At 43.8% G+C, this 12,851-nt stretch overlaps 1 protein-coding gene across 13 annotated transcripts in view; it reads left to right on the top strand.

The window, feature by feature from the left end:
• Nucleotides 1-12,851, top strand: part of CRB2 (crumbs cell polarity complex component 2) — a 79,467-nt gene that overhangs the window by 57,313 nt on the left and 9,303 nt on the right. For all 13 annotated transcript variants that reach the window (XR_011135622.1, XM_068914609.1, XM_068914613.1 and 10 more), the window contains 4 exons: nucleotides 6,718-7,665; nucleotides 8,493-9,049; nucleotides 10,477-10,642; nucleotides 11,479-12,346. Coding sequence is in view for 12 of the 13 variants with exons in the window: in XM_068914609.1 (XP_068770710.1) it covers nucleotides 6,718-7,665; nucleotides 8,493-9,049; nucleotides 10,477-10,642; nucleotides 11,479-12,346 (2,539 nt within the window). In the remaining variant the exon portion in view is untranslated. The remainder of the gene's footprint in view (nucleotides 1-6,717; nucleotides 7,666-8,492; nucleotides 9,050-10,476; nucleotides 10,643-11,478; nucleotides 12,347-12,851) is intronic.

The following is a 12,851-nucleotide window of genomic DNA, read 5'->3' as shown; positions in this document are numbered from 1 at the left end:
AAAAGAAGCAATTGCAGTATCTAATTAACACTATTTCATGTCATGAATTTGAAAAGATGTAATGACAAGTAGGGGGTCAGAGTCTGTGCTGACTTATGCTACTTTATCTCCAATCAGTTGTGTGCAGATAGACTCTGCGTGTGTATGTATGTAAATAAAAATATAAATCCTTCTGAAGGATTCTAATGTTCTCCAATCTTTGCAAATGTTACATTGTATTGTTGCAGTAGGGAGTGGGAACTACCCACTTGTTGTTCCTTGATCTATCTTGTGACATAGACACACACACACACACACACACACGCGCGCGCCCCTCAACAACAGGAGGGTAATATTAATTAATACAGCATTTAAAATCTGTGCTAGGGTAGGACTAGAAATGCAAACAACCCAGAGGTGAGACTCTGAGAAGTTTTGATTCCAAATGACTGCTCACCCTATCCCTCCCACTTAAAATATCTGTGAAATTGACTGGTATGTTTGAATTGAGTGAAATGAAGAAAGTAAACTAGCTACAAGAGTTGCTGGAATGCTTTCTTTTAATATCTTAAACTGATACTGCTAATGCAGATTCTCGACTCTGACTTGTGGGAGTTTTTGTTTGCCTGGACCTGACATTGATACTAGTATAGGCTGGAGGCTTGGAGAAAAGGTCCCAGCTGTAAATAACACTTCTCTGCAGAAATAAAAACCATCTCCAGTACAATATGAAAGTAGCCGTATTTTCTTTCAAAGCCGGATTCACGGCGAAAAAGAAGATTACAACAACTAATTTTAAGGAATTTAAGCTAATTTTAAGGGGAAAGAGAGAGATCTTTGATTCTGAAGGCCCTTGTTCGAACCAGTGCAGTCAGCATAATGCAGGGTATTTCCTTCCTGCTCTGATAGCTGATGTGAAAATACTGGCAAAGAGGGATTTTTATTGAGGACTCTTTGATTATGATTACTATTCAGAGGGGAAAACTGGTGAGCTGCTGGTTTTTGGCATTCGGCTGTTTTATCGTCCTCCTTCACACTTACTCTCTCTTTATCAAAGTTTCTCTTCCATTCAGGTAGATTTCAGAGAAGCAGGTCATGGTAGTTAAAACTTGAGGCTTTTGTTGCACCGTGGAAATGCTTGTGCACACCAACTCACGGAATAGGGTGCATAGAAGAACGAGACTGTGTGTGAAGTGCTGGTCCCTGATTAAGTCTGTCTCAAATGTACAGCGAGGCCAGTGTTGCAGGCTGCATTTGGGACTCTCCTTCTTCATAGTGTTTGGAAATTACACAGTGGTGGAAACGCAGCTTTGTGTCTTAGCCTATAATAAGAAAAATCCATATTTTTGGCCCTAATGCATGTTAGCTCCATTCATGGAACTTGACAGAGTCACCTGGGAAGTGGCAAGGGTAACAGATTGCCCCTTGACTTTCCACTGTTGTAGCTAGTGCTGTGGATACTGCAGGGCATTACTGTCATGCACTGAGCGAGAACGAGACCGTGAATATGCATTCTTCGTGTCAGCACTAGCAGAAGCCAGCTGGGGAGGTTTAGAGCAGGGCTGGATTAGATCTCACTACAGCGCAGGTCTCTTTTATATTGGCTGGCTTCATCTCCAATCCCTTTTTGCCTGACTGGCATCAGGGAGCACTTACACACATTCTGCTGTTTCAGTCCAGCCGTTTTGTTGTTCCCCCCCGTTCACCCCCATTTATTTTCCATTACTGTCACAAATGTCCACAAGGAGTCGGCCATGAAATCTGTGCTGATTGGCGTGATCCTGAATGGAATTTTTCTACTAGCAGGTAATGAGATCTATACAGTAATTGCAGTGTGTCCTGAATGTGTGCGTGCCTGCACAGGGCAGGGAGCTGGTTGTGCGATTAGTGGTAGCTGGAGGCATGAGGAGAAGAACAAGAATTCAGTAGAAAGGAAGAATGTTTTTATTTTGGAGAGACCTAAAGTTTTGTTTTGGAAACCTTAGGGCCCAGGAATTTCCTTGTTGCTGCAAGGTGAGCACTGAGCAATCGGCATGCCTCATGTGCATCTTTGCTATAATTCTGCCTTGCTTAAAAAGCCAGGTCTCTTCTACATAGTGATCAAATTGGGGAGTTTTTCCAAGGCATGCGTCCTTATTTCACATGCAGGTGTACTTTGTAAGCACACAAATGTCCCGTGTTAGTTCTATGAAACGTTAGTTTTGCTTTTTACGGAATGTTTTGGCATTTTTCCTTTTTCCTTTAGTGATTTAAAACTCCTTTACTGAAAAGTAGTTTTTCTCTTAGCTCGGAGGACAAATCCTTTGCTACCCTATGCACTTCTCCATCTCCCTCCCCCACCGTCTCCTTGAGTGCACGGTGGGAGAGAGGTCAAAACAGTTATGTTGCCATGGAAATGGCAGTAATGGTGCAAATATAATTGTGTTGGTCCCTTTGTTGCTGCTAATTCTCTCTGTCTTTCTCACTCTTCCCCTATTTCTCCCCCCCCCCCCGCCTTTTTTTCTTTGGTAATAACAATAGAAACCCTAATTAGGATGCACCAGAGAAAGGTTGCTAGGAATTCAGTTGTCTTACAGGGAGAGGGTGAGTCAGGGCTGGCCGGGAAGCCCCACTGAACTCCCGTGTTTCAGGAATTAATGGGAAGGGCCCGTGAATATACCTCATACTTCAAGTTTTTTTGGCATGTGACAGCTAAATTAGAATCTCTCTCTTTGTGTCTGTTTTTTTTGTTTGACATACATATCTGTTGAAGTATATGATCCCTATAATATGCATAATAAATCTTTGCTTATTAATAGCAGTCAGCAAACCATTACCCTCATTCAGAGAATGGTAAAGTATATGGATTTTAATGACCCTTGCATCTATGAAATAAGACTGTTCTTACCACATTGATAATGCTTTAGAAAAACTTCTGTAAATAGATTTGTGTAGTATGTCCAGAAGATTCACCTTTGTAATTTTAAAATACTGGAAACTGTTAAAGCTTAGCAAGTTCTCGAATTGAAGTTGGGTTTCTGACCCAACTCTTGTGTGTACTGGGACTGTTAGCTTGAACACTGCTAAATTAGCTGGAATGTTTTAAAATAATTGTCTGCAGATAGCAACCTTGTAAATAACACTTGTCTGGTTTTCAGATAACAACTTCCACTGATTTGCATTTGTTAGTCTTTAACTAGATAAGAAACTCATTAAACATTTTAAAGTCACCTAATGATGTAATGAATCAGAGTGGTAATATTGCTCTTATTATTGATAGTTCAAATATTAATAAAAATTTGAGCTAAAAGATATAGAAGGAACAGAAAACACTCTTGCAGAGTAACTTCTTATGTAATATGGAGTGTCCTTTTTTTAAAATTTCTGAAAAGGGAAGCCTAAGCTTCTCTTAGAGAAACGTATTAGTTTTAGGCATCTTTTTAATACCCACTTTCCAGTGGGTAAAAGACACAACTGTCCATGTTTTGGGGAAGATTGGAATAATGGAAACAATCTAAGATCTGCACTTCTTCCTACAGTAATGGCTTAAAGCAAAAATCTTGTTATTTCTGGAGTAGGGAAAAGTTCCCTCACTTAGCTGGCATCCCCTTCCTCATTTATGCTTCATCATTTTCTGTCAAAACCCAAAATTACAGACTCCGCTGCTGAGCTGAAATTAGCATCTAGGCAGCAATATGCAACAGAATTCTCTTTCCTTTGTCTTATTTTGGTGTAAGTGAAGAATTTGACAAACTGGAGATTTTCAAATGAAAATGACAAAATTCATTGGTGACAATGGAGGAGGAGGCAGCAGGACAGCTGGTTGATGAAGGGTATGGTATGATCATCATAGGGTATATAAGGAATGGGATTGCACTGGGGTAACTGGTAAATGAGAGGTGACATTGGCTTCCAGGAAAAATTTGCTGTCAGCCAGATTTTTAGAGCTCTGGCACAGTTTCCTTTCCTACCAGTATGTTTTAAGAAGTGCTCCAGACTCAAGTATGATGTTGCACTGGCTTCTAGGAGGGCAAGAATACATTGGTCGTTATTTTAGAGGCCTTTCCCTTCTCCTGCTTTAGCCCTGTGAAGGCTGGCTTTTTGCTGGCAGAAGCAATGACAGTGATAAAGATGATGCTTGTGTTTCTGGTTCCTGTAAGGAAGTGCTGCCCCCGTTTCTTTCTGCTGCTGAACATCTCCCTTTCCTGTTTGTAAGCTGTGAGGTTAGACAGCAGCGTGTAAAGATCTGAAGTGTCAACTTATTCTTTTCACCCTTTTCAAACAAATAATCTAGTAATCAAACCAGCTGCGTCCCAGAGGAAAGCTTGGCGTTTAATTAGCCACCAGCTTGGGGTTGTGCACTCACCATAGGGACTAATTTGCCACCTGGTATGGAGCACTCACCCCACAGGTGTCAGCTGGGAGCCTGGGAAACAGCGTAAGCAGGTGTTCCTGCTGCTGTTCAATGGAGAGAGCGTGTTGGCCGGAGGGGATGCCGGTCGGGCTGGGAATGTGATAGGGGAAAATGGGGCTCTTTTCTCCCAGGCAGCTGGGACCCTGCCTCCTCAGCGCTCCTCTATCTTCTCAGAAAGTCAAAAATTCACTGCATCTCTCCTTTGATTATCTGAACCATTGGTATTTGCTCCTCATTGCCCTGGTAAATATCAACAGCTGTTTATAAATAGACATTGGGTGGTTTGTGCGCTTTTTATAGCGTAATCTCTGATCTCAAGTGGGCAGCATCTAAAGGATTTGGGACTATACTGAACCTAACTATATTCTCAAAGCCATTCAACAGCCTTGCCGCTGATAGTTTTGATAGTTAGTAGTCTACTGATTTTTTTCTTAATTCCAGTTGAAGTCTTCTGATCTTCCCCCAGACTGGGATTCTCCAGGCCTAAGGATGTCCATTATGCTCTATTCATGCCAACATATTCCCTTCAAATACGGCCATAGCTTTGTGCTGATATCTTAACTCCACCCTTGCTTCTTCCTTTACTGCCTCTATTTCCTCAACAAGAAGATCAGGCCCCGGGTTCTGTATGCTGAGCAAGCCCTGCACTGGTCACTGGAGAAAAAGGTGATGCTGAGATAGTTTTGGCAACACTGAATCTGTCCCTCAGCCAAGCTGTTCTTCAAGGCAGAAGTTACTGGCTGAATTCAATACTTTTCCACAGATACTACACATTTCTCTTCTGGTTTAAGTCAGTAGAGAGCTAGAGTTACCTCCTAGAGGGGTCTGAGATAATACCAACAGCACAGCACTAGCTTAACTAAAAAGAGCAGAATTACCACAGCCTCCCATTTTTCCTTCAGCGCTTCTCAGAGCAGCATATGTGATATGTCCCTACACTGACACAGGTGGATGTTTTGGTGTGGGAAGCTAGTGCTGAGTCCCCACTTACCTGCAGAGGAGGCACTGGTGACGGCAAGTGGCAAGTAAGCGCTTGCTCTGAAAAGAGTAAAGCAACTTGGTTAGACAGCAGGTTACTAGATGTTTTTGCAAGACTGGCTATGAGGTTTTGCTGGAGCCCGAGGGGGTCACTTCAGTAGCATACAAATTCAAGAAGCCTCCTATCTTTGCTAAGTTTCTTATCACACTTCATCAAGTCCCCCTCCAGCGCTCATAATGCAACATCTCCCCTCAACTCTTTCCCTCAGGCAGCTCTCTAATCTCTTTGACATGCTCATTCTGTTTAGTGGCCTTCCTTTACAAATGTCTTTTGTGTTTTGATTCCCCTCCTTTGTGTGAGAATTCCTTCTTTTTCTTTCTGCTCTCCCTGTTGTGCTTGCTAGCTAGGTTCTGTATGTAATGCTATTAGACTGGGATAATCCATGCTTGGCTTATCTGTGCGACTGTCTCTGAAGATTAGTGAAAACCAGTGTTATGGGCTAGATAAACAGTGAACTGGCTCAGAAGGACTCTTTCTTCTGTCAGTCTGAAAATGCTCAGGAAAATGACAGCAGATTTTCATTAACCAGATTGGAGCGTAATGTCTTGTAACTTACTTGATCTCTGTTGGGATAAAAACACCCCAAGGAGACAGACTAACTAGTGCAATACTTTTTTACCCACTTCACTTCTGCAGGACTGGGCAGAACTGAAATCAGCTTAGTGTGAGTATGGCAAAGTGCCTGTGGAGCATATGTGGTCTTTGTTGTTTGGTAATGAACTGAGCTTCATGAGTGTTTTACAACTGGAGGGTTGTTTTGGATTATTTTCCGAACTACAGAGTGTGGACTCTCTCAGTTGAGGCTTTTCAATAATTTCTCTGGCTAGTGATCCAGTTTGATGCTGTCTGCAACAATGGTGCCCAGAACATGCTCCAGTCAGATCTACAGTCTTAATCTGAGTTAAAAGGTACTGAATCCACGTACAGTAAAATCCTTGCCTATGCTGCTTTGTCTCTTTAATATCCTTTGCTTGCTCTCCTTGCATGCTGATTTCCCATGGTGTTTGAGATCCTCTGGGAGAAGATAGCACAGTCTCTCAGGTGATGCAGGTGGACTGGCCAAAGCTCTGTAAACAGCACCCTCTTTGCAGCACAGCACAGAAGTATCTTTTTCTTGTTCTTACGTTAGTGGTAAGCCATTCTATGGTGAATGCGGGGCTTCTTGCTGGCAGCCTTTGGGCTTTTTGTGATGGATGACTTAGAGAGCTGGCAGTGCTGGGGAGGGCGGTCTGCCTCGCAGCCTTGCCCTGGGGAAGGGAGTCACAATCCCCTGCAGTGCAATCCCATTTCTAAATCTCTTTCGCAGGTGTGGAATGTGCTGTTAACATCAATGAGTGTGAGGAGGGTCCCTGCAAGAATGGAGCTGTCTGTGAGGATGGCATTGCTGACTATACCTGCCACTGTGCCCCTAGCCAGGATGGCATTATATGGGGAGGGAAGAACTGCTCTGTCAAGCTCACTGGGTGCCAGGCGCATGACTGTCAAAATGAGGCCTTGTGCATCCCAACCTACCTAGCTGAGAGCCATGGCCACCTGTGCCAGTGCCAGCCTGGTTTCTATGATGCCACATGCTCAACACCAACAACGTTTTCCTTTGCTTCCAGAGGATATCTCCTCATTGAGCTGCCCATGAACAATCAAAGCAGGAGGGACGCAGCAGGGGATCAGCTGGCCAGCGTGTCCCTCCGGTTCCGAACAACCTTGCCCAGCGCCATCCTTTTTTACCGAGGCCATGAAGCTGAATACTTGTTCCTGGAGCTCTTTGATGGCATTCTGCATGCAGGACTGAAGAGGGAGGATGTTGGGTACCTGTTACTTCTGGAGGGGCTGAGACTCGATGATGGCCACTGGCATAAAGTTGAAGTTCTTCTGCAGAACACTGTGCAGCTAAAGCTCTCGCATGACTCTTGTGATGCAGGTGTCTGCCTGCAGAGCTCTCCTGTTGGGCATGGCACTGCTTTGATCCCACATGCCTTCCAGAACATCTATGTTGGAGGTGTTCCTCATGCAATGGCCAGCAACACACAAAGCCAGCAGGGCTTTGTTGGCTGCCTGGAGGACCTGCAAGTAGATTCAGAAGCTGTGCTCCCACTGGATCTCCCTGTGAGCGAGTCATCCCCAGTGATGCTGGGGTGTGACAGGACAGAGTGGTGCCTCTCCCAACCTTGCTCTCATGGAGGGCTGTGCATGGACCTTTGGGCAACCTTCAGGTGTGATTGTTCTAGGCCGTATGGAGGCCCAACTTGCTCCCACGGTAAGAGCCAAGTGATTTACATCTGCACATCAGTGTTCCAGAGATACTGGATAAGTATTAATGCTAGCTCTGGAAGCAATATTTTCTGCTTGACTGGAGAGAGAACTAAAGCAGAACCCTCTGTAAATATATTTTGCATTGATCTCTTTCCTGTCACCAGCTCCTGCAGGAATGATTGTCAGTTTTGTGGAGCAGACTTCCTTGTTGAACCAGAGGCTCTGACCTCATCTTTGAATGTGATCTAAGTGATTACAGGAGGGCAGTGAAGTTGTTTCACTACAAAAAGCTGTTACTTGAGCTTCTGCATAGAGGGTGAAAACGAATGTGTTATAGATAAAATACAAACTGTTAAAGGAAGCGCTCTGACAATTCTGAGATAAAATCATACCCATTTGCATTTTTGTGTTCCTGCAAGGCTTGTATTAATATCGTTGTTCCAGGCTTTTTGTTTCGTTCCTGAGCCCTAAACATAGCAAGTAGAGAGTTGCTCTGCTGTTACGAGATTTACAATTTTTAAAAGGAACATTATAGCTTCAGATTCCCCAACTAAATCTGTTAGGTAGCAATGACTCTGCTAGACCTTCTTTCTCCCCTTCTGCCACTTGCGTGCTCTGAATTCCTGCCTTCCAAAGAAAGCAAGGACACATTCACCAGCTTCCTAATTTCGCAGACCTTTGCAGGGAGAGAGCGTAATTGCTCTGAAACAAGTTGAAAATGTTGGGAAGAAAGGTCATGCCCCATTCATAAAGGGTTGCAACTTAGAGTATCCCTGTGCCAGCTGCCTTTCCTTTGTTACAGAACTGATATGCCTCTCTTTTCTCTTCCAGAGCGCCCAGCAGCAACTTTTGGCCTGGAGAATTCCACTAGCTTTGCCTCTTTTACCCTTTCTGATAGCCTTGGTGCAAATTTCAGCATCTCCTTTTTCATTCGTAGTCTGAAACCTAATGGTCTGCTCTTGCAAATCAGAAATGAAACTGACCCCTGCCTCAGCATATACTTGAAGAATGGCAAGCTGAAGATAGAGATGTTACCTACAGATACTGTGACCTTGCCAGAAAGTGTAGTTGATGGGAGAAGACATTTGGTAGCTCTTTCTTTCCATGGTGGAGTTGTTCATGCCCACCAGTCAGATAGATATGTGGAGCTAGGACAGCTTGTCGATAGACCTCTTTTAGCTGGCTATGAAGTATATGTTGGTGGACATCCCAACCCAGACAGCACTGATAAGTGGGGAGGCTATTTTAAAGGCTGTCTGCAAGACATCCAACTGAACACCCATGAAGTACAGTTTTTTCAGGCTGAGAACTACAGTCTGCCACAGGAACTGAATAAAGCTCAAAACACTAATCTTGTGAGTGGTTGCATCTCTGATGACACTTGTAAGGTAGGAAGTCTCTCATTTCTCTCTGCATGTGTGCAGTTGTTTATTATACGTCTATGATTATAGGACAGTTTGCTGATATCGGGAAGATAAGTGACTATCTTCCTGATCACTATGATAGTAGACTAGTGACAGTACTTTGTGTGGTTTTCAGGGACTTTGCAACTTGTTTCATCTGTTTCTCACCTTTCCTTTTGGGCCTTGTGGTTTTATTTTCATTTTTACCTGTGAAATGCTGAAGTTACTTTAGTTGGCTCTAATTAGCATTGTTTGCACAGCATGTTGGGGGGAGTATAATATAGGTTTTAAGGATTACAGTTATGGTGTTGCATGTTCTAATGCCAGCAAATGCCAAATGCCTCACTTAAATGAGGTTGAACCTGCAGGGACTGGTGCCTTTTCTTTTTGTTTCTAATAATTTAGAATTGCCTTTAGCTTATGATGACTGTTCTCAATTGCATGTAATTAATCAGCAGTTACCTAAGTCTGTGAGGCTTCTCAGTGTATAGATAGCCAGTATTTCCTTGCTCTTTTTTTTTTTCTTTTCTTTTTCTTTTCTGCTCAGATATGGGCAGAAAGGAAGAGGCTGTTACAGGAGGGAAATCAGGACAGGAGTACTACAGAGCATATTTTGCCTATAATCGTAGGCCTCACTCCCATTATGTAACTCTTGTCTCCCTTTACCCATTTATTTCACAGTATAACTTTTCAAATCTGAGAGCTGCAGATTTTTTTAAAGCGATAAAAATGGGAAAACTGCCTCTGACCTGTATTGAGTTAGGCAGCTGTTTGCTTTGATTTGAACACACCAAACAAACAGAACCAAAAAGCTTATCCCAAGAATGGCAGGATCTGGTAGATAATTAACACCGGAGGCCATAGCAACAAAAACAATAGCAAGCAAAGACATGTTTTCCTTCCCCCCCCCCCCCCATCAAGTAACTAAATACAAACCATCAATAGCATAGTACTGCCTGGTGTGACAGGCTCAACAAAAACACTTTCACAGGCAGCTTAAAAGACTAGTGTGTCCAAATCGTGCTTGCTATATTTGTATGCATCTGAATATGTAGATTTTGCAAAAGGCTGAAGGTCAGTGCGTTCAGACCATTAGCTGCACGGGCGAGATGTTCTCTGAAGAACAGGGTCCTTGCAGATGTGCTGCCAGCTGTTCTTTTCCAGCTTGGTGGAGCTACCTAGAGAGTTTCTGTCGATCAGCAGCGCACACAGGGAAAGGAAGGGTCTCAAGAGCTGCTTGTACAGAACCCTTTTCCTTCCTCTGCTGCCATTGATTCGCTATTTTAATTACACTTCTTTCTGATCCAAACACTGCTTGTACCAGTCTTTGTTGTCACGTTTCTTCTTACCAAATTCTCTTAGATCCAAACATGAACTGTGCTGCTCCTAAATTCAACTATCCTGTTTTTCAGTCTGAACCATGCCAGAATGGCGGCAGATGCATCGTCACTTGGAATGATTTTCATTGCAGCTGTCCAGCAAATTTCACTGGGAAATTTTGTGAAGAGAGAGTCTGGTGTGAAAGTGACCCATGTCCTGAAGCTACCACCTGTATTGATGTTCTAGCAGGATATGTGTGTAAGTGCTGTTCTCCTGCTTAGCTTTTCCTGTCTATAGTCAGGCAGTATTCCTAGTTTGCACCGTTGCAATAAATATAAATGTGTAAGGCCAGTTCCCAAAGAGAACGATGCCTAGGTGCATACTCCTGCAGGCAGCACGTGCTTTATGGATTTACCACCAGATTGTGGTAATAGAGCAAAGATGGTACTTAAAGATGTTTTCTTCTATTACTTTGACTTGATCCGGGAAGAGCCTGTCCATTTTCATGGAATGATTACTGTCACTGCAATGCAAAGACCATCCTGTTCCCTGCAGTGTTCAGCCACTTCTAGAGTCTCAGGCTATTTCACCAAGTAGGACTTACACAATTAAGTATTGTAAATGTGTCTCAGTTTTCACCTATGACAGAACCACAGGGAAAGAAGAAAACTAGTTAGATAAGGATAACCTAATGTGGAGAGAATATTGTCTAGTGGCTAGAAAGTCTCCTGGAACACAGGGTGGTAGGGTATTCCCTGCTCTGCCACTGTTCTTTTCAGTGGCCTTGAATATATTACTTACCTGTCTTAGGCTGTATTTTGTTGGTAATAAAATGGGGATAATTGCATTTTTGTGCAAGTGCTTTGAGACTGATAAATAAGAATTGCTACACAGGAGCTGTATATTACTCTTGGAGGTGCAAGTGTAAACAGGAAGGGCTTTGACAGGGCCAGCAGCTAGGCCTTTAATCCTGCTCACACAAAGCTTCCATGATTCCTAAGGGAGGGAACCTACCAGGAGTTTGCCAGTGGTTTGTCTCAAACAGGACACCTACTGTCTTGCGAATCCCTTGTGCTCTCTCCCTTTATTTATAGGTCTGGCTAATGCAACATTTAATAGCTATGCTGCTGTTGAATTTACCACCAATGCATCAGTGACTAGAACTTTGAGCAGCCTCCACTTGGATTTCAGAACCAGGGATGAAGATGCTGTTTTGCTTCGGGCTGTGGAAGAAGTGGATTCCCTCCAGATAGCCATTAAGAACTCCTCCCTGCTTGTTGACATCAAAAGTGGGAATAGCATCGAAGGGGTCAGCTTCTTGAGTCAGATGCCTGTCACGGACGGTGCTTGGCACACAGTCTCTATGTCTATGGAAGAGCCGTCTGCACTTTCTTCCAGATGGCTAGTTTGTTTGGATGGGTCTGTTAATAAGACTCTGCAGGGAAATGCTGGGAACTTGGACTTCTTAAAAAACAACGCACCAATTGTACTAGCTGAAAATTTCACTGGCTGCCTAGGACAAGTGAAGATAGGGGGGATTTACCTGCCATTCACTGCCCATCTCCCATACCCTCAACCAGAACAGTTCCAGCAATCCAGCAGAAGGACCCTCCAGCTAGGCTGCGCTGGGGCTGAGGTCTGCGCTTCTAGCCCTTGCCTCAATGCTGGCACCTGCGAGGACTTGTTCAATTCCTTCAGCTGTGCCTGCAGTCCTGGTTGGGGGGGGCCGCTGTGCGAGTCTAACATTGATGACTGTCAGTCAAGCCCATGTGTTCATGGGGATTGTGTGGATGCAGTGGCAGATTTTCATTGTGAATGTTTCCGGGGATACATTGGGAAGAAGTGTGACATCAACGTGGATGACTGTGTGCGGCACCAGTGCCTAAATGGAGCTACCTGCATTGATGGGGTTTATGGCTACTCCTGCAAGTGTCCAACTCAGTATTCAGGACCTCGCTGCGAGTAGGTGCTTTGCTTGGTTTGATGCAGGGGTTAGAGCAGCCCCCAGATAATTTGGATTTGTACTTGGGGACTCTCTGGGATTTTTTTTTTCCCCCTTACCAAAAGGAAATTCGTCAGTTACAGCGTGTCCTACGGGAGTTTGGCAGGCAGCATTCAAAAATTTCAAGTGCGAGGAATGCCCTAGAGTGAGAGAAATGGTCCCAGTGAGGAAGAGTTCTGGGCAGAGTGCGGAGGAGGGACAGTCCAAGCAGTGCCGAAAATGCCATTTTTGATGTAACTGTGATGCTAGGTTTGTAGAGTTTACCTATATCAGGGGTTCCTAACTGTGGTATTTTTCCCTCTAGTGGTACAAAGCCAACTTTTAAGTGCTACTCAGCCTGCAAGAGAGGAGAGAGCTGCCAGTGATAATTACGGTGCCCTTTGCTAGTAGCGCTGCAAAAATAAGCCTTACCCTGGCAAATATTTTCCTATAATGTCATTGATAAATGACATCGATAAATCATTG

The sequence above is a fragment of the Struthio camelus genome, chromosome 20 (assembly GCF_040807025.1).
Source record: "Struthio camelus isolate bStrCam1 chromosome 20, bStrCam1.hap1, whole genome shotgun sequence".
Classification (NCBI taxonomy): domain Eukaryota; kingdom Metazoa; phylum Chordata; class Aves; order Struthioniformes; family Struthionidae; genus Struthio; species Struthio camelus.
The sequence above is the reverse complement of the archived record's forward strand: the minus strand, read 5'-3'. Positions and strand labels throughout refer to the sequence as shown.